This window comes from Hordeum vulgare, chromosome 5H (genome assembly GCF_904849725.1).
Source record: "Hordeum vulgare subsp. vulgare chromosome 5H, MorexV3_pseudomolecules_assembly, whole genome shotgun sequence".
Classification (NCBI taxonomy): domain Eukaryota; kingdom Viridiplantae; phylum Streptophyta; class Magnoliopsida; order Poales; family Poaceae; genus Hordeum; species Hordeum vulgare.
This window is the reverse complement of record NC_058522.1, coordinates 519,043,624-519,070,183: the sequence shown is the minus strand read 5'-3', so window position 1 is coordinate 519,070,183 and position 26,560 is coordinate 519,043,624. Positions and strand designations below refer to the sequence as shown.

Here is a 26,560-nt window from a genome sequence, read left to right as displayed (position 1 = left end):
ACACACTTGACAAGGCTCACAAGGTCTTAAAAGGTGTTCATTTCTCTCTGAAAGAGTCTCATGATCAACTCCAAGCAAAGCTTACCAAGGAGATCTCTACCTGTCCTCCCTTTGTGTTAATTGATAATGCTTGTACAACTAATCCTTGTTGTGAGCATGTACATCTTATGGAGGAAAATGCCAAGTTAAAGGAGAAACTTAAGAAGGGCCTTGTGGCATACATACAAGGTGAGAAGAGCCTGAACGACCTCTTGAGCACTCAAAAGGGTGTTGTAGGAAAGGAGGGACTTGTACTTACCTCCAAGTCAAAAGGAAAAAGGAGGAACAGGAACAAACGATCCCCTACCCTCATGGACATCTTTGTCAAAGAGGGCGAAGGGACTCAGGAGGTGAACAGGAACAAGGTGGACGATGGTAACGTCAAGAAGGGCAAAACCATTCCTACTAACAGAGGCGACAAACTCAATTCTTCCTATGTCTTATGTCGTGCTAGTGATGGGCATGTTTATGCTAGATTTGTTGGTTCCTACTATGAGTCCATTGAATGGGCGATCTGGGTTCCTAAGACCCTTGTCTCTAACATGAAAGGACCCATTAAAAAATGGGTACCTAAAACCAAGCCTTGATCTATTGCAGGAGTTTGCTTCCGGTGGGGTGTCATGGTTGCTCGATAGTGGAGCAACAAATCATATGACCGGAAGCAAGGACTTAGTGGTGGATGTGCATCCTTCTCCATCTATGCCCACCCATGTCCAATTCGCCGATGCATCATCGTCAAAGGTATTGGGATTTGGTAAGGTGGTCATCTCTCAAGAGTTATCTATTGAGAAGGTCATGCTTGTTGAGTCTCTTTCCTACAATTTACTTTCGGTTCGTCAACTTGCAATTATGGGTTTTTCCACATTCTTTAATCTTGATACTGTGGTCCTCCTGTGGATCAAGACTCTTAAAGTATCCTATGTTGGATATGTCAAAAATGGTCTTTATGTGGTGAACTTCTCAAAGCGACCCACTAAGAATGCGACGTGTTTAATGGCTAAAGTTGATGTGGGCTGGCTTTGGCATCGCCGACTAGCTCATGTCAATACGAGATGTTTGCAAAGTCTTCTAAAAGGGGACCATATTCGTGGACTAACAAATGTGAGTTTTGCTAGAGATCGTGCTTGCAGTGCCTGCATTGAAGGAAAGATTCATGAAACTGCTCATCGTCCAACGACTCTCATTTACACTAAGAGGCCATTGGAGCTCCTCCATATGGATCTTTTCGGCCCTCCATCATTTGATAGTCTTGGAGGCAGAAAGTACTGCTTGGTGATTGTTGATGACTACTCAAGATACACCTGGGTATATTTCTTCAAAAGGAAGAGTGAGACTCAACAAACTGTCATCAACTTTGCTAATGAAGCTCAACGTCAACATGAAGCAAAGATCTTGATGATTAGAAGTGACAACGGCACCGAGTTCAAGAACTACACCTTGGATGAGTTTCTAGGTGATGAGGGAATAAAACATCAATATTCAGCACCATATACCCCTCAACAAAATGGCGTGGCAGAAAGGAAGAACCGGACCTTGATGGACGCTGCAAGGACAATGATGGCGGAATTCAAATCTCCATATAACTTTTGAGGCCATCAACACAGCATGTCATGCGTCCAATCGGCTCTATATCCGCAAAGGCTTGAACAAGACTCCATATGAGATTCTCACTGGAAACAAACCCAATCTCAAGTACTTCCGGGGTATTCGGTTGTAAGTGTTTAATTCTCAAGAAAGGTGCACGTTTAGCTAAATTTGATTCTAGAGCACATGAGGGCATCTTTGTTGGTTATGCTACAAACTCTCATGCTTACTGTGTCCTCAACAAGTCCACCGGACTCATTGAGGAGACGTGTAACGTGGAGTTTGATGAAAATAATGGCTCCCAAGTGGAGCAAAGTGGTCTTTGTGATGTAGGTGATGAAATTCCTCCCCAAGCCATAAGAAGAATGGGGATTGGTCAAATACTCCCCATTGAGGAACCCCTTGTGGACGAAGGAGAAGGACAATGCTCTACTCAAGTGGAGCCATCACCCCCACAAGCCCCACATGCTTCCGATGAACAAAGAGAAGACTCTCAACAAGATGAACAAGCTCAAGGTCAAGATAAATTGCCCAAGAATGATGATGTGTCCCATGATATTCAAGCACTTACCCAAGGTTCCGAACCTGCTCATGATCAAGATCAAGTGCAACCACAAGATCCAGACCAAGTAGAAGCACAAGATCAAGATCAAGAGCAACCACAAGTACAAGGACAAACAAGTGAACCTGCTCAAGTCAAAAGTCAAGATGATCAGGATACTGTCTCGCAATTCCCTTCTGCAGCACCAACAGCCGGTGCCAAGGGAGGCTCAAGACGCAAGGGCAAGCAAACTAAACAAGTTGATGCTCCCCAGTTATCCAATGAAGAACTCTTAGAGCGTCGAGCAGCCAAGATTGCGAACAAGCTGAGAGTCAAGTCACATCTTAGGAAGAATGTACTTGGCAGTTTAAAAAGGGGAGTATCCACCCGTCAACAGATTTGGAATTATTGTGAGTATCACACGTTTGTTTCGTATTGTGAACCTCAACAGGTACAGGAAGCGCTCGATGATGAGGATTGGCTTATGGCCATGCATGAAGAACTTAACAACTTTGAGCGTAACCAAGTCTGGGATGTAGTGCCAAGACCAAAGGAGGAACATAATGTCATCGGGACCAAATGGATATTCAAAAACAAGCAAGATGCCAATGGGATTGTGATTTGAAACAAGGCAAGATTGGTGGCTCAAGGCTACTCCCAAGTCGAGGGTATCGACTACGGTGAAACCTTTGCCCGTGTTGCTCGTCTAGAATCTATTCGCATGTTGCTTGCATTTGCTTCTCATCATAATTTTAAATTACAGCAAATGGATGTGAAAAGTGTCTTTCTTAATGGTTCTTTAAATGAGTTGTTCTATGTCAAACAACCCCCGGGATTCGAACATCCCAAGCTCCCCAATCATGTGTACAAACTTAATAAGGCACTCTATGGCCTTAAACAAGCCCCACGTGCGTGGTATGAGTATCTTACCGAGTTGTTACAAGATCGTGGGTTTGAAATTGGGAAGATAGATCCCACTATTTTTACTAAGAGGGTTAAAGGGGATTTGTTCATATGCCAACTATATGTTGATGATATTATCTTTGGTTCTCCTAACATTTCCTTCAATGAAGAATTTTCTACACTAATGACCAAGAAATTTGAGATGTCCATGATGGGAGAGTTGGAGTTCTTCCTCGGCTTCGAGATTAAACAAGGCCTAGAAGGGACCTTCATCAAACAAGCCAAGTACACTCAAGACATGCTCAAACGGTTCGAGCTTGAAGATGTCAAGCCGATCAAGTTCCCCATGGCAACAAGATGCAAGATTGACAGTGATCCCAATGGTAAAGCAGTGGATCAAAAGGTATATCGCTCCATGATTGGATCCCTCCTTTACCTTTGTGCATCTAGACCAGATATTATGTTGAGTGTAGGGATATGTGCACGGTTTCAATCTGCACCAAAAGAAAGTCATTATATGGCTGTTAAGCGAATCTTTCGATATTTGGCTCATACCCCAAACTTTGGCCTATGGTATCCCAAAGGAGCAAACTTCAACCTAGTAGGCTATTCTGACTCAGATTGGGCAGGAGATTGTGTGGAGAGGAAGTCAACTTCTGGAGGATGCCAATTCCTTGGTCTCTCACTGGTAAGTTGGTCTTCAAAGAAGCAGAATTGTGTCTCACTATCATCCACCGAAGCTGAGTATGTGGCAGCTGCAAGTTGTTGTGCACAATTGCTATGGATGAGGCAAACTTTAAAGGATTACGGCGTCACTTGTGACAAAGTGCCTCTTCTATGTGACAATCAAAGTGCTATCAAGATTTCCCTCAACCCAGTGCAACATAGCAAGACCAAGCATATTGATATTCGCCATCACTTCATTCGTGAACATATCAAGCTAGGTGATATTGAGGTTCACTTCATCCACACTGAACAGCAACTTGCAGATATTTTCACTAAGCCCCTAGATGAAGCAAGGTTCCGGGAGTTAAGGCATGAGCTAAATATCATTGATTCAAGTAATGTGGATTGAAGCTAGGCACGTTGCACCTCACTATGCATTCGATCTTGTTCTAGATGTAGGCATGGACATAGGGGGAGTGTTGTTCTCTCAATGAACTTTTCCTCCCCCCATTATGCATAAATTGATCTAGTCTTTCACTTTAGCCATTACCAAATGGCACTTGTGCTTCAAAGACGAGCGTTGGTCATGAACCCAAGGATAATTCTTCGCGGTGTCATACCTTTGTCTCAAACATAGGTGGCCTCGGCCACCGCCCCCACCTTTCTCTCATATGGAAGAAATGATACAAAATGACGAGTCAGTATATTTTGCTGGTGCTATCTTCTTTTTTACACTGACTTGTCGTGTGCCCACGTCTTTCTCATCTCATATGTCTTGTTGAGCCATTTGCAGTGGTACTACCACCAGGGGTAGCGGTACTACCGCCAGGACCCCAGCGGTACTACCGCTAGGGATAGCGGTACTACCGCCAGGACCCCAATCTACCACGACCTGACTAGGACTTTTTAGGGCTATCTCAAGGGGGAGCGGTACTACCGCCAGGACCCCAGCGGTACTACCGCTGCAGGCAGCGGTACTACCGCCAGGGTAGCGGTACTACCGCCAGGACCTCAGCGGTACTACCGCTGGCCCATACCCCTTGGGCTATATAAAGGAGGGGGAGCCCGTTTTTCCTGCCTCTTTCTTCTTCCTCGTGGCTCTTCCCTCCCCAACCCCGAACTCCCCCTATTTGGATCTCTATCCGTGGAGCCCCTTCTCTCTATTGAGTTGGAGGGTTTTCTCCACTCCTCCTTGCTCCACCAAGTGCCATGGACTCTGGTAAAGCTCCTCCCTTTATTCTCTTGGTTGATGTTTTCTTGTTCTAGGGTTAGGAGCATTGGTGATTTGGATCCATGGCTATGGTATTGTGCTTTGTTCTTGGATGGCACGAAGGAGATATTCTAGGGGGGTGTAGGCCCTATGATTCATTGCGTTTATATTGTCGTGCCCTAGGTTCTTCATGTTTTAGATCAAAGCACTTCTTCTCTTATTTTGGATTAGATCTAAAACTTGAATCCTCTTGACCCGGCATGTCTTTATTTAGATGATTCTTGAGATCCTCATGTGTTTAGGGCTATGGTGGTTTTTGTAGTGAGTATATGCAGTACCCATGGCCCTCGTAAATCCAATCTAGCCGTTCCTATGGGTCTTTTCTTATTTAGATCTGAAAGTCAACCCCTAGCGGTACTACCGCTAGGACCCCAGCGGTACTACCGCCAGGAGGATATTTATTTTATTTTATTTTCTTGGCAATGTGAGTTTACTTTTATGCCTCTTTTTGTTCATTGTCTTGACTCCTTCTGTCGCTCTTTTTCGGTGTGTGTCTTGTGTGCCACAGGTGGTGCTCGCCGCTCGAACCCCCCACGGGACACCCAGTCGAAACAGTATCGCAATCCAGAGGATCCAGAGGGCTCCGCCACTTCCGGTCTGCAACCCAAAAAGAAGTCTTTCAAGAAAGCAGCTCACAAGGACAAGGGGGTCAACGTTCGCACTATGCCCCCTAAGGATTTTCTGCGGTTCCGCACCAAAAACCACTATCTCCAAGAGAAGGCTGTGATCAAGGATGTCGAGCATGTTTGGTCAAAGGATCACTGCAAGATCTATCGCGACATCATCAAGAATTTCAAGAAGAGTTTTATTCCAGTTCAGTGGATTGACTTGGCTCACCTTCAGCGGAACCCGGATTACTTTGGTGATGCTCTCTCTTTGATTGACAAGCTTGGCATTAAGGAGATCATGTCCTTCAAGAAAGACTTTGATCCAGATGTTGTCGCCCAATTCTATGTCACTGTTCACTTCTCGCCTGATGACGAGCGCACCATGATTTGGATGACTGGTACTCAGAAGATGACAGGTTCCTGACGTGAATTCATGGAGTTTCTCAAGGTCGACTTTTAGGGAGCCGACAATCCTATTGGGTCGCGTCCTCATGCTCCAGCTTTATGTGAAGAAAGGTGTGCTCCCCAAGCATCTGGATATCATGCATCAGATCTTCCGCAACACCCTCTTTCCTCGCATTGGCAACTTCGACGAGGTGCATGGTTCTCTGGCTGAGATGCTTCTGCTTTGTGAGGAGGCTATGACTAAGGAGTCTGCCCCTCTCGATATTTCTGACGTGATGTTCACTGAGCTCTGGAACTGCATCATGATGCGCAAGGTTCCCATCTACGGGCCCTACTTTGTTAGATCATATATCTCCATATGTGGTTTTGGTAATTGATGACAATTCCTATGGACTAATGGTTGCTTTAAGTTACATTTATAGGATTTGTCCATAGGCACTTCTTGAAGTCCATCTGTTGGGTTCAAGGAGTTTATATGATGACCAAGATGGTATTCAAGGTATTATCCAAAGAATGTTCATAGAGACACATGGTTGATCAAGATCTCAGACAAAGAGCAAATCAAGATGATCAACACACAAAGCGTACAAGATGTACCGAGAGGGATCAAGTGATCCCATGGTATGGTAAGCATTGTCCATTACGTGTTTGTGTACTAACCCATGGTCTTCGTGAGAGTTCTATGTGGGGGTTAGGTGTGTTTCCATGGGCTTGCGTCAAAGGGAAGATCTCATACAACCCATGAAGTATGACGTCAAGTTGTGATCGTCATCAAGATTGTGATGTGCAAGTTCAAGTGGATCAGCACGAAGATATCATGCTTGAAGCTTGCCGTCCATTGTGGTGGCAATGGACTTGTGAAGATATGCTGAAGAGTGGCTCACCCATAGTGAGTATGGGGGTGCAATCAACTAGTCTTCATCAAGCCAACACAATCAAGAAAGGTGGTCCATCTTGAGGAAGCCAAGATCATCATCATCTAGCTCAAGAGGACGAGGTGCAAGGTATAGGTTTGCCCTTGATAGGTTTTCTGTTTAGGATAGATTGTTGTACTATCAAGGGGGGCTCTCAAGTGAGTAGCTTGATCGTATCGTTCGTTGAGAGATCAAACCATTTGCATCCTTGCATCATACTTCTTGGTTCTTGTTTGGTGTTTCTCTTTGTGAGTTTTAGAGCTTATGGTCATCTTCGTGACAAGCTCGAGTTCATCGAAAACGGAGTCCATATGCATCTACTATGATGTTTTCGATGTTGGAGTTTTTGTCGGTTCTTCATTCATAGAGGACTCACATCTCTATATCATTGGCATTTTCATATCTGCATGGTCTTAAGATTTCCATGTTGTTGGATAGCTCTTGCCGTCCTGAATCCAACAAGCTTGGGTTTGCTCGATTCGGAGCTCGTATCGAAAGTTATGGCTGTTTCAGTGGCGAGCGGTAGTACCGCTCGACCTAGCGGTAGTACCGCTAGAGCTGGCGGTAGTACCGCCCTTGGCCAGCGGTAGTACCGCTCCAAGTTTTTAGTACCGTCATCTTTGCGGTTGTACTGCGTCGGACATTTTTGCGAAGACTTTCTTGGCGGTGGTTGGCCCGGTAGTATCTTTGCGCTACCATGGGCTCAGCGGTAGTACCGCTGCAGCCAGCGGTAGTACCGCCGGAGGGTCAGCGTAGTACCGCTGGAGCCAGCGGTAGTACTGCTGGGCTCGGGCTATAAGTGGGGGTAACGGTTTGATTTCTTCCCCCACTATATAAAGGGGGTCTTCTTCCCCCTTGGCCTGATCTATCCGTTGAGCTCTTGTTCTACCTCCATTGTTGACATTCTTAGAGCTTGCTTACTCTCAATCCCTCCAATGATTCTTGCTTGTTCTTGAGGGAGAAGAGAGAGGAGATCTAGATCAACATCTCCACCAATCACTTTCTCCTCTATGTGAGGGGAACCCCTTGGATCTTGATCTTGGAGTTCTTTGTGAGCTCCTTGTTCTTCCTCTCATATTTCTCCATAGCTTTAGTTGTTGTGGAGGGATTTGAGTGTGAGGGACTTGACCACTTCGTGTGTTCTTTCCATTGCATTAGTTGCATCGGTTTGAGTTCTCCACGGTGATACGTGGAAGTGAGAAGTTGAGAAGCTTACTACCTTTGGTACTTAGTACCCTAGATATTGTTCTTCGTGGATGCTTTGGCATCCTAGAAGCTTGGTGGTGTCTCGGAGCTCAATCATTGTGGTGTGAAGCTCCGGGCAAGCGTCGGGGCCTCCAATTAGGTTGTGGAGATAGCCCTGAGCAATTTGTCCGGGTACCGGTAACCGCCCCCAAGGGTTGCCACGTGTACGGGTTCGGTGACCGCCCCCAAGGTTTGCCATTTGTACGGGTTCGGTGACCGCCCTCAAGGGTCCCTTAGTGGAATCACGGCATCTTGCATTGTGCGAGGGCGTGAGGAGATTACGGTGGCCTTAGTGGCATCTTGGGGAGCATTGTGCCTCCACACCGCTCTAACGGAGATTAGCATCCGCAAGGGTGTGAACTTTGGGATACATCATCGTCTCCCCGTGCCTCGGTTATCTCTTACCCGAACCCTTTACTTATGCACTTTGCTTTGTGATAGACATATTGTTTATTGTAATATATCTTGCTATCACTTAGTTGTTTATCTTGCTTAGCATAAGTTGTTGGTGCAAATAGGTGAGCCTAGTTGTTTGTAGGTTTTGTGCTTGACATATTAAACGTTAGTTTTATTCCGCATTTGTTCAAGCCTAAACCTTAATTATTTTAAAGCGCCTATTCACCCCCCCTCTAGGCGACATCCACATCCTTTCATATTTGTTTGCCTATATTCGCCAGAAGTGGCACGACACCTATTTTCTTGAGGAGTTCCACCTTCAGGCTGATTACTTTGTGCACGATCCTATCAGGCTCCGCATCAAGGACAAATGGGCCAACTCATCAACTTCATCTCAGCACATGGACACTGACACAGAGATTGCTGCTGACAGAGGCACCGCTTCTCAGTCCCGCTCTTCTGCTATGCCATCTTGGGCAGTGAAACTGAAGGATAAAATGAAGACTCTCTTCTGTATGCAGGCCAAGGGACAGTATCAGACTCATGTGGCCCAAAAGGAGAACCGTCAGAGGCACAAGCGTGTCCCGAGGACACTTGATGTTCATATCTCCAACGGCTCAGAGGACGAAATCACTCCAGAGTCTGCTTGGATGCGGGCTCAAGGTTATCAGTGGTCTGATGCAGAGGAGGAGGTGTCTGAGGAGGACAATGAGGAGGAGCAGGACGATCGAGATGCCACGGACGGGTCTAAGGCTGATGAGGATGAGGAGTGACCACCTGTGTCATTAGGTGTGCCCCTTTTTGGTGTCTTGTGCCAAAGGGGGAGAGAGTCTAGGAGCTGGATTTGAGAGTTGAACTTTGCTTAGCTTTGCTTATCTTTCGTGTTTGCTTTGAACTTGGTTTGCTTTTATTTGCTATCTTTGCTTTGTGTGATGTGAGACTTGAACTAGTGTGAGATTTATTTCCATCATATGCTGTGAGTCATATGCTCCTTATTTTTATATATCTCTATCTTTATGTTCACATGCTATTCACTGTGCAAATCCGGTATTGTCATCAGTCCACCAAAAAGGGGGAGATTGTTAGGGCATAGTTTATGCCTAAGTAATTTTGGTGATTGATGACAGTACTGCAAAGGACTAATCGTGTGTGTTAAGATTTCAGATAACACATGTCAACGGCACAAGACGACTCGCCCCTCTTTCCATGGAACAGAAACACAGTGTACTCTACGGTTCTCTTTCTTTGAGTCATAGGAACGCCGTACTATTAAGAGGGGACCCGTAGTGGAAAGGTTTGGGTGGAATCAATTTTGCACGCACTCACTTTATCTTCCTTCCCCTTACCTGCAACTTTGGAGTGGCTCCCGCCTCTGTGCTCATCTCATCTAAGCAAATGGTCCCTTGGCGGTAGTACCGCTTTGCCTAGCGGTGGTACCGCTAGCCCTAGCGGTGGTACCGCTTTGCCTAGCGGTGGTACCGCTAGCCCTAGCGGTAGTACCCCTAGCTGGCGGTAGTACCGCCCCTGGTCAGCGGTAGTACCGCTCCAGGAGCTTAGTACCGCCTTCCTAGCGGTTGTACTTCGACGGACCTTTTTGTGAAGACTTTCTTGGCGGTGGTTGGCCCGGTAGTGCTTATGCACTACCATGGGCCGAGCGGTAGTACCGCTGCAGCCAACGGTAGTACCGCTGGAGTGCCAGCGGTAGTACCGCTAGGCACGGGGTGTGAGTGGGAAAACGGTTGGATTCCCCCCCCCACTATATAAGGGGTTCTTCTAGCTATGGAACCCTATCTCTTACCCTCCCAAGCTCCATTGTTGCTCCCTAAGCTCAAAAGTGCCCGATCTCTCTCCCTAGCCAATCAAACTTGTTGATTCTTTAGGGATTGGTTGAGAAGGCCTAGATCTACACTTCCACCAAGAGAAAAGTTGATTCCCCCACCAATCCCTTGCGGATCTTGTTACTCTTGGGTGTTTGAGCATCCTAGATGGTTGAGGTCACCTCGGAGCCACATTCCATTGTGGTGAAGCTTCGTGGTCTTGTTGGGAGCCTCCAAGCTTTGTGTGGAGTTTGCCCCAACCTTGTTTGTAAAGGTTTGGTCACCGCCTTCAAGGGCACCTATAGTGGAATCACGGTACCTTGCATCGTGTGAGGGCGTGAGGAGAATACGGTGGCCTTAGTGGCTTATTGGGGAGCATTGTGCCTCTACACCGCTCCAACGGAGACGTACTTCCTGTCAAAGGGAAGGAACTTCGGTAACACATCCTCGTCTTCATTGGTTCCACTTGTGGTTATCTCTAACCTTTACTTTGTGTATGCTTATGTTGTTGTCTATCTCTTACTTGTCTTAGTAGCTCTTGTTGTTAGCTTCATTACGGTTCACCCCATTGTTGTTATTCTTGTGAACCCGTATGTTGTTTACCCTAACTTGCTAAGATTAATTAAAAATTGGTCGTTGCCTATTCACCCCCCCCATCTAGTCAACCATATCGAGCCTTTCAGTATCCTCATCTTCTATAACTAGAACTGGATACTTGTGATATTAAATTGAAATGTTGGCTCTGGGATTGCTTCCTCGCAAAGAGTCGAGGAAGGATCTCTGGGACTTGCTACTACATGTGTGTATATATTATACTAATCTGAACTCTTCTAATGCTGCAAGACATTGAAAATGTTAGTCTTTGATAGGACTAGGTCTTTCCTCTCTCTTCTGGCATTTCTGCATCTCAGGCCAAAGATATAGTCACATTCCTTTGATACTGATGCATATTTTGTGTAGTTCTGATGTAAGTCTTACGAGTACTTTGGATGAATACTCACCGCTGCTTTGCTCCCCTTTTCCTTTTCTATACGATTGTCGCGAGCAGATTACAGAGCCAAGGAGCCAATTGACCCCGTTGGCGACTACTACTATCCCAATGGAGTCTACTACTACGTGGAGGCCACCGGCGACCAGGAATAGTTAGGAGGCTCTCAGGCATGAGGCCTTGCCTTTTGGATCTATGTTCCTTTTTGTGCTAGCCTTCTTAAGGCAAAACTTGTTTGACATATTTGTACTCAGATAATGTTGCTTTCGCTGACTCGTATGTACTCGAGCTGATGTATTCGAGCCCTCGAGGTCCCTGACTTGTAATATAAAGCTTGAATTATTTTATTTGTGTCTAGAGTTGTGTTGTGATATCTTTTCGTGAGTCTTTGATCTTGATCGTACGCATTTATATGTATGATTAGCGTACGGTTAAGTCGACAGCGTCACATGTGACAAGATAAGAAGGAAGTATTTTATGGGAAACTAATTAATCCACCCTGCAATTTCGTACAGGAAGATTGGGAAGAAGAAGAGGAGGAGATCCAATCTGGATTGGTTTGACAATTATTCTAATTCGCTAGAGTATAATAAGAAGGAGCACAAAGTCTATTGCTAACACTACTATTTGTTTAGGGATAACACTAAAGAATGATTTGCGTAACAAAATTGATGATTATTATTTGAGCCATATTCCAATTTGCTTCTTGGAGAAGGAGATCTTGGACACAATTACTAACTAAGTGATTGTTGGTCGTTTCCGTAAGATAAAATATCATCATGGAAGGAATGTAATGTAATGATCTAATCTTTACCTATTAATAAAGCACCTATTGCTTCTGTGGTACGTCATGGAAATTGCCCCTGAAGTTTGCATAAATACCCACCATGCCACCGGTAAGTAATAGAAAACGTTTCACAAAGCGAAAAATCTCGGACTGGGCCGGCCCATGTAAAAACCTCCTATATTATGCTCTGCACCCTCGGAGAATATCCAGCACACCGTATGGGTCGGCCATGCACATGCGTCAGTTTTTTTAGTTCCATTTATTTATTTATTTATTTATCTTCAGTTCCATTTTATTTTTCTATTTTAAATAATTTAGAACTTCAAATAACCTTTAAACTTTTAGTAAACTTAAAATTTTAAATGAACATATTTTAAAAATTAAAATGTTTGTGACTTCAAAAACTGCTCGGAATTTTTGTAAAAAATGCTCGCATATACAATAAAATGTTTGCAAGTTTGAAAAATGTTTGTAAAATAAGAAAAGTCCATGATTTCAAATCAAACTCCATGTATTAAAAATTATTAAAAGCATTTAACAAAATGCTTTCTAATTCAAAATATGTTAATGCATTCATAAAATGTCCTAAAATTTTAAAAATAGCTAATGTCTGTTTTGATAGTTTCTTTTTTATTTCAATTTTTCCGTTCCATTTTTTTTATTTCTAATTTAAATAATTTAGAATAAAAAAGCATTTGCATATTAAAAAATAGGAATTTTGAATTAAAATGTTGATGAAAACATAAAATATTTGTGGATTCAAAAAAGGCGCCGTTTTTTTTTGCAAATTCCAAAACAATGTCCGTGAATTTAATAAATATATTACTGACTTATAAAAATGTTTGTTTATTCAGAAAAACTTCATGTGTTTCAAAAATGTTTGTGAATTTAAAGTAAAATCCTCCAACATAAAAAATTATGTGCATCCTTTCTAGAATTGGTCGCCAATTCAAAAGAAAATATTTAAACCCATTTGAAATATAAAAATATTCACGATTTTTAGTAAATTTTTGTAAATTGTAAAACATGTTCTCGATTTTAAAATTGTCCTGATATTTGTAAAATTGTTTATGAAAGATATAATGTATGTAGTTAAACATTAATGCTTCTAAGTCTTTGTGAAAATATACCCTTGTGATTTTTGAAGAATTAAGTGTTGGATGGATCGGATTATTATTGTATGTTTTCTAAAAATAATTCTTGAAATTAAGAATAATTCTTTGAGTTACCAAGATTTTTGACAACCATGATTTTTTTTTTTTTGAAAATGTAAAGGTTGCTTCAACTGGTGAATAAATTTAAAAGAAGAAAGATTTTCTTGGATTTATGCATAAAATTTCGAAATCAAGTGATGATGTGTGAACATAATGTGATCATCATCATTGAAGATTATGTTTTTTTCTTACGTTGCAACGCACGGACCATTTTGCTAGTACCTTATAACTTTTCTATGTTTACCATTTAAATGGCTAGTCCAAATACGTGTTTAATCTTCACAGTTAACGTCATTTATCGTAGAGACATATATTCTCTTTTGCAAGCTATGAAACCATTGTGATATAGAGAGACCTCTCGTAAGGTATGTTCCGTTTAGTGGTAAGCTTACCGTGTTACTGTTGGATGAAGTATCTTTTGTTTAGAACGTGGAACATTGATGAGCTATCTCATCATTTATAAAAGAAAAGTGTTAAATACTTTTTTATGGATGAAAAGTGCTAGACGTTTATGAGATTGTGAAAATGTGTTTGTGAGTTTTTCATACATGGATGTCCCCAATCAGTTTTTATCCTGGCTCCGCCCCTCACTGTTGTTACTCGTGTAGAGAAAAACAACATAGACTGCGACCCCCTGGACAAAATATCTCAATCATGCGAATGGATAAAATCATGCATAGATACACAAAAAGAGCAACGGGCCACGTACAAAAATGAACATATACCAACAAGTAAATAATAATTACAGAGTAGTAGGAGTAATACTCATCATGGGTGCATGGAAAGAAAAACTTTTTAAAAGGAACGGAATGCATAGAATACAGAAAGATGCATGCATCACTATCGAGCTAGCCGGATAGAATGACATTGTTACGACACCACTTATTCTAGAAGCAGCACGACTGTGGCTCCGGCAATGATCTCCTCGTTAGTATCCCATCAATTGTAAGCTGTTGGCGGCTTGTGCTTCGGTGGTGGCTCTGGCTTGGGCTCTGGCTTGGGCTCTGGCTTAGGCATAGGTTGCGGCTTAGGCTCTGGCTTAGGCATGGGTTTGGGCTCTGGCTTCGGTTCGGGTTTGGGCATGGGTTTGGGCTTGGGCTCAGGTTTTGGCATCGGCTTCGGCATTGGTTTGGGCTTGGGCTCAGGTTTTGGCATCGGCTTCGGCATTGGTTTGGGCATAGGTTTGGGATCCGATTTTGGGTGCGGCGTAGGTTCTGGTTTCGGCATAGGTTTGGGCATTTGCTCTGGTTTGGGTTTCGGCTCCAGGTCCGCAAACTTCTCGACGGCGGCTAGGCCCCGGCCAGCGGCGGCCGATTGGTGGAAAGTGGAGGCTGCCACTACGCCGACGAGGAGCATGAGCACGGCATGGAGGCTATGCCTCGCCATTGCTGCCTGCTCCTTGTGCTCGCAGCTAGGGGTGCACTTGTTTCGCCGCTGCTGCTAGCCTGCGTGGATGGATGGATGGATGGATGGGATGGGTGTGCTCTGTGTGGAGAAGTGGAAGGTACACACGGTGTGGCTTTATAGGGTGGAGGAGCCAAGCACACCCGGACGCGTGTGCCACAATCCCTGTAAACCAGTGCCGTCGGTGGGAGCATGGATCGGCACATCAACATGTCTAACAGTATTTCAACTCTGTTAGTTGCACCCGGCAGGCAATCAGAAGCTTTTGTTAGTTGCCGTGTCCCTTGCTCACACCACACATCCGTCTATGTAAGGGCACCCAGGCCATACCTAAGCTGTATAGATGTGATATGTATTGTTGTGGCGTGCTGAGCATGCAGTTGCCGGTAGGTACAGACCGACATGCATACAAACATATACTTCCTTCGTTTTTAAATATAAGTTTTTTTAGAGGTTTCATTAAAAAACTACATACGGATGCACTGACGAATCTTGAAAGAAAATGAAGGAGGGGCTCAATGTTAAATGTACGTAGAAAAATGCACTAACTTTTAGTTTTTAGTTCAAACATTATTATTATTTTTATGATGAATACTACTAAATATTACTCCCTCCGTAAACTAATATAAGAGCATTTAGATCACTATTTTAGTTATCTAAACATTCTTATATTAGTTTACAGAGGGAGTATTTTTCAATTTTTGGAGGGGGGCTCAAGCATGTTGAAGCACCCCCTTGGATTCGCCACTGTATGAATGTATATGTATAGATTCACTCATTTTATGTTGTACGTAATGAAATATCTAAAAAGACTCATATTTAGAAACGGAGCGAGTAGTACATATGATAAAGACAGTAGTGGAGTAACGTAAATAGGGAGGGCCAGCTCTAGCTACGGGTATCCTCTTGTCACAAGGACTAGTGTGGTGCACACGATAATGACTCCCCATCCGTTTGCCATAGCATGCGTGCACCATGGACTTTTCCACCCATCACTCCCTCGCCAATTATTTTGATTGTATCAGTAGGGAAATAGATCCCAGCCCCGCGTATGTTCTCAGTCGATTAGCGTGGTTGGAGTGCCGTACGTACACCCTGCGGCTCACCCTTTCCTTTTTCTTTTACGTGTCAACCTGACACGTCTCTTTTACTAATTTCTACGTACCTCGTCGACCCAACCAACAGATCTAGTAAATTTAAGCTAAGTGCAACAGCACTGCCTTCTTTCTTGCTGTTTTAAAGGTGGTGAAAACGCTGGCCACTGCGTTGACACACCCATCTGTCGCGCGGTCTTCATTCATTAAGAGAGGAAAAACCCCAATACATCATAAGAGCTGTAACATCATAAACAGAGAGTTTTTTACTATACAAATATAGAAGAAAAAAAAGAGAACCGTTCCCCTTCTTCTCGATCGCTACGATTGATTGATGGTTGGTTGTCGCTTTGGAAAGAAGGGAACAACAAAATTTCCAGTGTCAAGGTATCTTGTGGATATTTTTATCTTTTTTTTAGGGAATGTGGACATTTTTGGATTTCAAAGGAAATAGTGAAGCCTTTGATCATTTGACGGGGAGCTCCTATCGGGCTCTTCAGGCGTCGGCAAATACTACAGCCCGGCCCATTAGCGTGCTCACTCCCCTCGGCCACTTCTCTCACTCACCTGCTGGCCAGCTAAAATAAAAAACCAAAAAAGCAATAGGTACTTGTTTAGTAATCAAACCAACTTCATATTTTCTTATAGATTAAAAAACGCATGCATTCAAATAAAGTTCATTTAAGAGAGCAAGGCCCATGCCTGGTGTCTGAGTACACTTCATGCATCTACAACACCAGACACATACGAGCAAATAACCCAAGACCACATAATACAATAGAAAAAATAAGAGGTATATACATCAGTGGTGATTGAACTTGCCACAGATGTTCACTTTAATACCTGAACTTGAAAAATACGTCGAACTGGTTCTACAACTTGGCATAGACGTGCAGATACGGTGATAATCCATTCATATACGTAAAGTGCGGCGACGTGGCACCGTATATAGGTTACATGGCATGAGGCCCATTTATACATTCGAAACATGATTACTAGATAATATATGTCTATGACTAATGGGTCCCGCTTGTCAGGAAAATTTAAATGAAAAACAGCGACAAAACGTACTTGAACCATCAAACCTCAAGCTAACGCGCAGCCGGTGCTTGCCACCATGCAAACTACTTCCTCCGTCTCAGTTTACAAGTCCGCCACATGTACTTAGGTCGTCAATTTGACCAACTTAATAAAAAGCATATATAACAAAAAATATATCATTAAAACTTTAAATATTCTATTTTTTAATGATACAATTTTTAAGTTAAACAATATATTTTATATAAGTCAAATTGACGATCTAGATACACGTGCATGCCTTCTAAACTGTGACGGAGGGAGTAGTAGATCTTATTGTCAGCAGTCGCTCCTTAAGCTTAAGATAAATGGAAACGGCTGGGGTCTTTAAATGGATTATGATCTTTGACTGTATATTTTAAATGTTTGTATCAAGTAACATTTTTAAGCACTCATGGATTATTTTTAAAATAGTATTTTATGAATAATAGGTGAATATTTCAAAACAATCACATACACATTTTTAGTAAAATATTTTACTGCAAACCACTATATTTATTTTATGTGCATACGAATATTTGTGTACCATGAGGTTATTATTATGTACCACAATATTCATAACCGACGTCCTGGTATGGAGCCTTGTTTGTGTCTTTTTTAAGTAATAGTATATGTACACACGGATGTTTGTTGACTATGAGGTAATTATTAATAGCACATGAATATTCAAACCTAACTTTTGTTATTATGATTATTATTTACATTTTTATGGGTAAAACTAACTTTTGACCATCAAAGTCCATAGTTTGTGGGGTACAAACAGGGTCATGGGGTTGAACATATTTCTTATTTTCAAAACGAATTAAGTTCAGCCCATTTAAGTACCACAACTGTTTTCATATAGGCTTCATTAAGCGTTGAGAGTTTTATTTGGCAAAAATACCAAGTTGGCGTGATGGCCAGCATAGGCTGCTATTTAGCTTTATTTTAGTCCTTTCTACACTGTTTTTCATTTTAATTCACGTGACAGGTGGGCCCGCTAGTCATACATACATATAAGTATTCAAATATCATGTTTTGTTGTTACAAGTGGACCCATGCCTGCCACGTCAGCCATCACTAGTAGGAAAAATCTTATAGGTAGGAGCCTAGTAGTAGCGCTGAAAAATAGCAGGCGATGCTGCTACTTAGCAGTAGCGCTGGAAATACCACGCGCTACTGCTAACTACCTAGTAGTAGCGCTGGCTGCAGTTCCAGCGCTACTGCTAAACAGGGCCCAATTAGGCCACCCGCAGTATTTGTAGTAGTAGCGCTTGACTGTAAAAAGCGCTACTATTACGTTCCATAGCAGTAGCGCTTCCTTGGAAGCAACGCTACTGCTAAATGGGGCCCAACGAGGTCACCAATGTTGCACATTATATATCGTTGAATTAATCAACTTTCGATGCAGGTACATAGATCGGAGATGGCAAAGGGTTGCTACGTCGTATTCATTGGAAGGGTTCCAGGAGTGTACGACCACTGGCCAGAGCCCACGTGGACAGGTACCCGGGAGCTAGCCACAGAGGGTTCGAGAGCAGAGCCGAAGCGGAAATGTGTTACTTGAGGTGGATAATGCTACGACAAGAGTCAGAGCGAAACCGGTGCCTCAAGAAGTACTACATAGTCACGCTCTTGCTCATGCTGACCGCTCTTCTCTTATACGTGATGGTTTAGATAGGGACGATGAAACTCGTGTGTGTGCCATGACTCGTGTGTATCGCTATTTTCGAGATTTGATGATATTTGTGTTGGATAATGATGATGATGATGATGATGATGGTATAAATGAAGAGACTACTTTATGTGTATGATGTGATGCAAATTATGCATGTTTATTATGATATGATGAAACCACTGTATAGAACATGCACAAATACATAGGGAAGACATAAATACAACGCGAATTAAATATTAAAAACATGAATATTATCAATAGCGCTGGAATATAAGCAGTAACGTTGTATTAGCAGTAGCGCTTTATTTATACACACGCTACTGCTATTGTGTATACCAGTAGCGCTTCTAGTTTCAACGCTACTGCTAACAGATTAGCTGTAGCGCGATCGCAGTAGCGCTGGTGCCGGCGCTACTAGTAAGGATATAATTAACGCTACCGGTAGCCATTCTCCTACTAGTGCATATCCGGTGCCATGTCGGCACACTTGACGTATATGGATGGCATTAGCATCGTATTTGTATGTCTGTGCCAAGTTTTAGAACTAGTTTGACGTATTTTTCAAGTTCAGGTACTAAACTAAACATCTGTGGCAAGTTCAAACACCACTGGTGTATTTACCTCAAAAAATAACAAAGATTGCATCACATAGAAAAAAACAACATAGACTGCAGCCGACTGGACAAAATCGCTCATTCATGCAAATGAATACAATCATGCATTAATACTCAAAAGAACAACGGGCCACATACAAAGTAGATGAACATATAGCAACAAGAAAATAGTAATCACAGAGTACTAATTCTCATCACACGTGTATGGAACAATAGAAAGAAATTGAATACAGGGAATACTACACCACTTATTCTAATAATAGCACACTGTGGCTCCGTATTGGGTCTCCTCCGTCAAGTGTCGTATATAAGTATCCCATCAATTATGTGTTGCCGGTGGTTTGCACTTCGGAGGCGGCTTCGGTTTCGGTTCAGGTTTAGGCTTGGGCTCCGGCTTTGGTTCGGGTTTCGGCATCGGCTCGGGCTTAGGACCTGGCTTTGGTTTGGAGCAGGGCTCGGGCTTTGGTTTTGGCATTGGCTTGGGCTTGGGTTCTGGTTCGGGCTTCTCTCCGGGCTTTTGTTTAGGCTTTGGTTTGGGTTTTGGCATCGGTTCAGGTTTGCAGGGCTCTGGCTCTGGTTGTGGCGCAGGTTTGGACATTGGCTCTGGTTGTGGCGCAGGTTTGGACATTGGCTCTGCTTTGGGTTCTGGCTTTGGCTCTAGCTCTGCAAAATTCTCGACAGCAGCAAGGCCTCGGCCAGCCGCAACAACTTGGTTGAGAGTGGAGGCTGCAACTACCCCGATGAGGAGCACGGCGAGGAGGCGATGCCTCGCCATTGCTGCCTACTTCTTGTGCTTGCAAGTTGTGTTGCACCTGTTGTGGTTTGTGTGTGTTTGTGTATGTTGTGTGGAGAATGGAGATACATATGGTGTGGTTTTATAGGCAGGGTGAAACAAAGCAGATCTAGATGCTGCATTAATTAACATTGCAGCTAGCTAGCTGGAGTGACAAGTAGTACTGCGTAACATGGCAATGGAGCTATATTGGTCGATTAGTTGATTACAAATGAAGCAACCAACGTAGCTAGAGGTGTTAATAAGCACAGCTGGATTTTGCGTGTGTGTCTCTATGTGATGATAGTGGGGTGAGTAACAATATTTTTACTCTATTGGTTGGCCTCCTGGTAGTAATAGAATCATGTTAGTTGCCTTGTCAGTCCTGTTCACACGTCCATGTGACCGGCCATCATTTAGAAATCAAGATCGATGCTGTACACGTTAGTGCCATTACAAAGTAGAAAAAGAAAAAGAAAAAAGCAACCGCTTCAGTTCAATTCACAATTCCAAGTTTTTGCGCACTCGTGTTTTCTCAAGCACTCTATCTAGCCCGGTATAGTTGGGCAGTTTCAGAATTGTAGATACCAATGAGGATTTTATCATGCTTATTGTCTCAAATTATTAAATCTTATAACTCTCTGATAAGCTAGGTTATTTTGACGTTGCATGCCCCTCATTCTCCAGTCTCATGCATGCGTGTGCTTTAGACTTTAGTTATGCATGTATGATTTTCCAAAAAGGGTTTCATGGAGACGGAGCTCCAAAACGAACTGGGTTGGTGAGTTTAGCACCGCCATATATTCTGATAGAGTAAGGATTATATTGTGGTAATGTTCTTTCCCTCCGTTTGTCATATTTTGAATCAAGAGGGTTTCATTGTAATTCTTAGTTATAGGAGTTATTTTATAATTTCTTGTATCTATGATCGAAGCATTGTATCTATGATTTTGTTGAGTTTGAATAAAGTCACATGCCCTTCTGAGCCACGCGGAATACCGCACCACCAATCGCGCTCACGCTTGAGACCGCCGTCGCCGGTGGCTGATCTCCCTCCTCTGGTCGCCTCCGGCCCAGCCAAGTACAGATCCGGGACCCTCCCGACGTCCTCTCTCCAGCCATCCCGAAGTTTGGCACCGTCTTCACCGGTTCTCTCCCCGCTGAGCGGCTCGAGTTGGGCCCTCCACCTCTCCCGGTCCCGGTCACGTGCGGCTGCGCGGCCGCATCGGGGCGCCCCTGTGGGCCCGAGCAAGCCCCCTGCGCCTTTCTATTCTCTCGCCTCCGCCGAAGCCGTCGCGGGGCAAAATCCTGGCAGCAGGACCCCTCGGTCATCGTTCTCGAGCGTGGGGGCGGCGCTACTCCAGGCGGTGATGCTCCGGTGTCAGGGGATCCTTCCTTGGCTTGTGGAGCTGCGGTGGCGGCGGTGAGCCACAATTTTGGATGGCGGCGCGGCGCCGTCGTTTAGGCCGGTGTCTCCGGTGGTCGTGGAGGTGCTGGTCGTCCGGTTAGAGGTGACGAGGTCATGGCTGATGCTGGAGGATGTGGCTGGAGCTGATGCGGGGTGTGCCGTTGCTACTACGGGGCGGATCTAGCAGGCTTGCCGTGGTGGGCGCCAGATCCGACCGGTTTGGCTGGCTCCGGCTCGCCGGCTTTTGCAGGCGGTGAGGTTGATGGCTCCTGCGTGAGGGTGGCGTCGTCGTCGCGTAGGAGGTGTGTGGTACAGCGGGCTTGCAGACCAGTGGTGATGCGCCACCGGTTGCATGTGTGGGGGGGGGGGCTCAGCGAGGTGGCTCCAGGCGAAATCCTAGACGGCACGACGTCCGTGAACGTCGTTTTTCCTCCTTGGGGGTCGTTGTGGAGCCCTTCCTTGCCCAACACCTTCGAACCATGGACGCCCCCCCTTGGGGGCGTTGCCTTGAGGGTCACTGGTCTCTTCCGTGCTTTCCGGAGCTGGACACACACGACATCGGGGTCGGCAGGTACCCGTCTGGCGATGTGGTTGGCGCGACTTCTTGTGTGGTGACGATGGCGGCTTCAAGCGAAGTTGGTTTGCTGTTGAGTTTTGGTAGTCGGTCTCATCCCGCGTGTTCGAGGGGTTGCCGCGCCTCACTTTGTCTTCCTGGAGTCGGAGCTGCTGAGGCGGGGCCTTGCGACGACGATGACGCGAGGCGGGTGGTCGATTGTGGCGCTGGCTCGGCTCAGGCTCAGTTGTTTTCTCCTACAATGCTCGTCGACAGAGTTGGAACTGCTTGGTAGTTGGCGTGTGCGGTTGACTGTTTGGCAGTGGCCGGCATGGGCCTCGGTGTTTGCTTGTGGTGAGGGCTGTTTTGATGGTCATCGATGATGTAGTCGGAGTCGCCCTTGTGTAGGTGTGATGATGATGACACCGGGTTGCAGCCTCGACGGTGTTCTCTCTTCGGCGACGTGTGTGCGTTCTTATGTGGGTTGTCACGTCGCCATGCGTATCCTGTATGGACGTGGTGTAGCAGGTTTCACTCGGTTTTTCGTTAATTAACCCAGCAATTCTCTTTTTCTTAATTAATGGGATGAGACAATGCTTTTGCCTGCGTTTAAAAAAACACTAGCTAGCCGACAGTTTGTTCAATGCGTGCTGTCATTTTGCACAAATGCCTATGTCTCTACCTACTGTGAGGCGCTCACTTGTTGGGATGTGGTGCGGGCTGTGGTCCGGTTGCGGTGGAGGAGTAACATTAGTTTGTTTCGTGCAATTTTCAAAACATTTCGTCGGAGTTTTTTTCCTGTTTTCTTTATTGGGTTTCTTTTTTTTCATTTTCCCTTTTACTTTTTCTGTTCATTTATTTCATGTATTGTTTTGTATTTTATTTTTCCATATTTCAAATACAGCTTGATTTTTTTTTCAAAATAGTAAACATTTTAAAGTAACCATAGAATATTTTCTAATACATGTTTGAACGTTTTATAAGTACATGGTGAACAATTTTTATATACAATGAATATTTCTCTAAAAACTGCAAGAACACATTCTGTTTATTTAATGAACATTTTTATATTGCCATGACCAATTTTATAAACATGCGAAAAAAATTAAAATGTAGTGTTTTTTTGGAACAATGCGAATATGAATTTTAAAACTCTGGAATAATTTTTAAGACAAGTTGACATTTTTTATTTTTTTACGAGAAAACTTCGGATGTATTTATCCATTGTCATGTTAGTATAAGAATACCAGAACTAACATAACTTACATTCAGATCCATAGACCATCTAACGATGTCTACAATCACTTGATCAAGCCGAAAGTGCACCATGATCCTCACTCCTCCCTCATCGGAGTCGGACAATGTCCAGTCATGTTTTTTTTACAAACTGTTAATCATGTATGAATTTTTCTATTGTGTATTTCAAAATTATCATGGATTTTTAAAAAATATTGTGCATTTTTAGAAAAACTGTTATTTCAAAGGTTCATCATGTATGAAAAGAAATCTTCATCATAAATTGTTCAAATTGTCCACAGTGTATAAATTCAGAAAAATATGAAGACTTTTTAATTCTATGTGTATTTGAAAAATGTTTAATATTTTGAAACGTTTTATAAATACACGATGAATATTTTTAAGTATATTAACAGCTATTATACTGCATGATCACCTATCAATAGTACAAACCCATATATTTTATACGCGATGAAAAAATCTGTTAATAATAATTTTCATGGTGCCTTTTCTTGGAAATCTTGACCTAGGGTGTAGTTACCTTTCACACATATCCGATATATATTTAAGTAAGTCATCCCATTTAAATGCACATGCATGTCAATCACATTATGAAGGGTATGCAACCAATAAACTTCCACTTACCACTTTTCATCACATGCAGGTCCTCGATATCATCAAGCGTGCATGTAATCATTCGACGTTTCACTTCTCATCATATGCAAGTTCCACATCATCAAACACATGAAAGCTCTTCACCTCATTATTTTTTACTATTTATTTTTTAGCAACAAATAATTGAACTTGAAGGTCACAAGAAAATATATTATGCGTGCACCCTCTAGTTACATCTAGGTTTTCTATTGCCATATGCTGAGAATGTTGTGTGGTATTATTCCTACATATGCTATTTTTCATAATTTCATTGCTATAAATTTTCGTGACAATGTGTGTGACGTTTACCTAGTAGTAGCAGAGCCAGCTTACTCACACAGCCTGGGCATAAATATAACAGCGTGCCTAGAACTTATCTAGACCAGATATAATTTAGTCGCATTCATCTAGAAAATCAAAACAGATACAAAGTAGTACTACAACTCACGTCGGCACACGCACATCTTATAGTCACATCCAATGACTATAAAAGATGAACGAGACATAACTAAAATTCAGTTAGATGAGTTTTAGCAAAACCGTAAATATAACGCACTCGGTCGGGACTTACTTCGTAGGTGAAGGGTAGAGAAGAAGGCCACTGTCTTGCGTGTGAGTGCACTTTATACATCTAGAACACCAGACACGTATACATATGTGATATGTCTGCTGCTAGGAAGTCATTCTCTTCTCTTTTGTTGACATTAGCTTTCCCCCCAAAAAAGACCATATAATATGAAACAATCACATAGAGAGAAAATAACAGGGACTGCACCCCATAGAGAAAACAACATAGACTGCAGTCCACTGACAAAATAGCTCATTTATGTTTTGTTGTTTGGAAAAGGAGGTTCAAACCCCCGGCCTCTGCATCAATCGATGCATACGGTAGCTCATTTATGTGAATACAATCATGCGTAGATACTCCAAAGAACAACAAGTCGAGTCACAATGTCCCATACAAAGTAGATGAACATATACCAACAAGCAAATACTAGTAATTACAGAGTACTAGTACTCATCACGCGTATATGGAAAAATAGAATGAAATGGAATACAGGGAATACTACTACACCACTTATTCTAGAAATAGCACAGTGGGGCTTGGTACGGGGTCTCCTCCTCCATCAACTCTCATATATAAGTATCCCATCAGTCGTGAGCTGCCGGTGGTTTGCACTTCGGAGGTGGTTCAGGTTTAGGCTCGGGCTCCGGCTTTGGTTCGGGTTTCGGCATCGGCTCGGGCTTAGGATCTGGCTTTGGTTTGGAGCAGGGCTCAGGCTTTGGTTTTGGCATTGGCTTGGGCTTGGGTTCTGGTTCGGGCTTCTCTCCAGGCTTTTCTTCAGGCTTTGGTTTCGGCATCGGTTCAGGTTTGCAGGGCTCTGGCTCTGGTTGTGGTGTAGGTTTGGACATTGGCTCTGGTTTGGGTTCTGGCTTTGGCTCTATCTCTGCAAAAATTTCGACAGCAGGAAGGCCTCGGTCAGCCGCGGCAGCTTGGTTGAGAGTGGAGGCTGCAACTACCCCAATGAGGATCATGGCGAGGAGGCGATGCCTCGCCATTGCTGCCTACTTCTTGTGCTTGCAGCTAGTGTTGCACACCTGCTGTGCTTTGTGTGTGGTTGTGTGTGTTGTGTGGAGAACTGGAGATACATATTGTGTGGTTTTATAGGCTGGGTGAAACAAAGCAGATCTGGAGGCTGCATTAATTAGCATTGGTTGATTAGTTGAGTACAAATGAAGCAACAACCAACGTAGCTAGAGGTGTTAATAAGAACAGTTGGATTTTGCCTGAGTGTGTCTCTAATGCGATGATAGTAGGGTGAGTAACAATATTTTTACTCTATTGGTTGCCTCCCGGTAGTAATAGAATTCTGTTAGTTGCCTTGTTAATCTTGTTCACACGTCCTTGTTAGTTGCATCATTTAGAAAAATCAAGATCGACAGTGTACACGTTAGAGTAATGCACTACAAGTAAAAAAGCAATCGCTTGAGTTCAATTCACAATGAAAAGTGAAGGTAGTCTTTGAAGAGGAACTGGCTTGATCGTACGTGCACGTCGTGTGTGAGCTTCACCACCTGTTGGAAACCCTCAAGACTCCTTGGTCTGCTTCCTCGACCGAGTTTTCACGAACTCTGCTGTGTTTTCTCAAGTGGTTTTCAAGAAGGTGGCGTTGGATTAATCCATGCACAAGTTTTGCCAGATTATGCTGAATGATATAACAAAAGTGAAGGTGTACATCATTTGATGTCGATGACGGGGTTCCTCCTTTAACAAATAAGTGTTTTCTCAAACACTCCCTCTGGCCGGTATACTGGGCACAGTTCCAAAATTGTAGATATCAATGAGGATTTTATCACGCTTATTGTCTTAAATTATTAAATCTTATTAACTCTCCGACAAACTAAGAGCAACTCTAACAGATCGTGTATTCTATGAAACTGTAGATGTGATTTATAGTTCGCACAGCAGGATCTATACAGGCTGAAAATTACAGCGGTAGAATAGAAACCGTAAAAGAAACTCAAATTTGCTTGTTGGCTTGATGACGTGAGTCTCGCCGCCTCCTTCTCCCCTAATAATAAAGCAACTAACGCTTCGGTCGTCCGTCGTCGCCGATCGCAGGACGTTTTGCAGAAAGGCTCCTAAGGTTTTAGGTATTCAACCCGCGGTCCCTTTTAAGTGGTATCTGAGAAAACGTTTCAGTTTTGCAAAT

General features: G+C 43.5%; 3 protein-coding genes across 3 annotated transcripts; all 3 read right to left on the bottom strand.

The window, feature by feature from the left end:
• Positions 1-14,083: 14,083 nt before the first annotated feature.
• On the bottom strand, positions 14,084-14,862 carry LOC123452060 (protein TsetseEP-like). The gene has a single exon (XM_045128633.1). It carries the CDS (start codon positions 14,761-14,763, stop codon positions 14,317-14,319), a length of 447 nt encoding a protein of 148 aa, XP_044984568.1. The 5' UTR covers positions 14,764-14,862; the 3' UTR covers positions 14,084-14,316.
• A 4,442-nt stretch (positions 14,863-19,304) lies between these two features.
• Positions 19,305-20,079, bottom strand: LOC123452059 (protein TsetseEP-like). Its single transcript, XM_045128632.1, has one exon. The coding sequence runs from the start codon at positions 19,996-19,998 to the stop codon at positions 19,543-19,545; it is 456 nt and encodes a 151-aa protein (XP_044984567.1). The 5' UTR covers positions 19,999-20,079; the 3' UTR covers positions 19,305-19,542.
• Positions 20,080-24,800: 4,721 nt separating this feature from the next.
• Positions 24,801-25,470, bottom strand: LOC123452062 (protein TsetseEP-like). The gene has a single exon (XM_045128637.1). The coding sequence runs from the start codon at positions 25,404-25,406 to the stop codon at positions 24,999-25,001; it is 408 nt and encodes a 135-aa protein (XP_044984572.1). The 5' UTR covers positions 25,407-25,470; the 3' UTR covers positions 24,801-24,998.
• Positions 25,471-26,560: the final 1,090 nt, after the last annotated feature.

What these genes read in the sequence shown, in the direction of transcription:
- LOC123452059 (XM_045128632.1), bottom strand. Translation starts at nt 19,998, where the DNA reads ATGGCGAGGCATCGCCTCCTCGCCGTGCTCCTCATCGGGGTAGTTGCA.
- LOC123452062 (XM_045128637.1), bottom strand. Translation starts at nt 25,406, where the DNA reads ATGGCGAGGCATCGCCTCCTCGCCATGATCCTCATTGGGGTAGTTGCA.
- LOC123452060 (XM_045128633.1), bottom strand. Translation starts at nt 14,763, where the DNA reads ATGGCGAGGCATAGCCTCCATGCCGTGCTCATGCTCCTCGTCGGCGTA.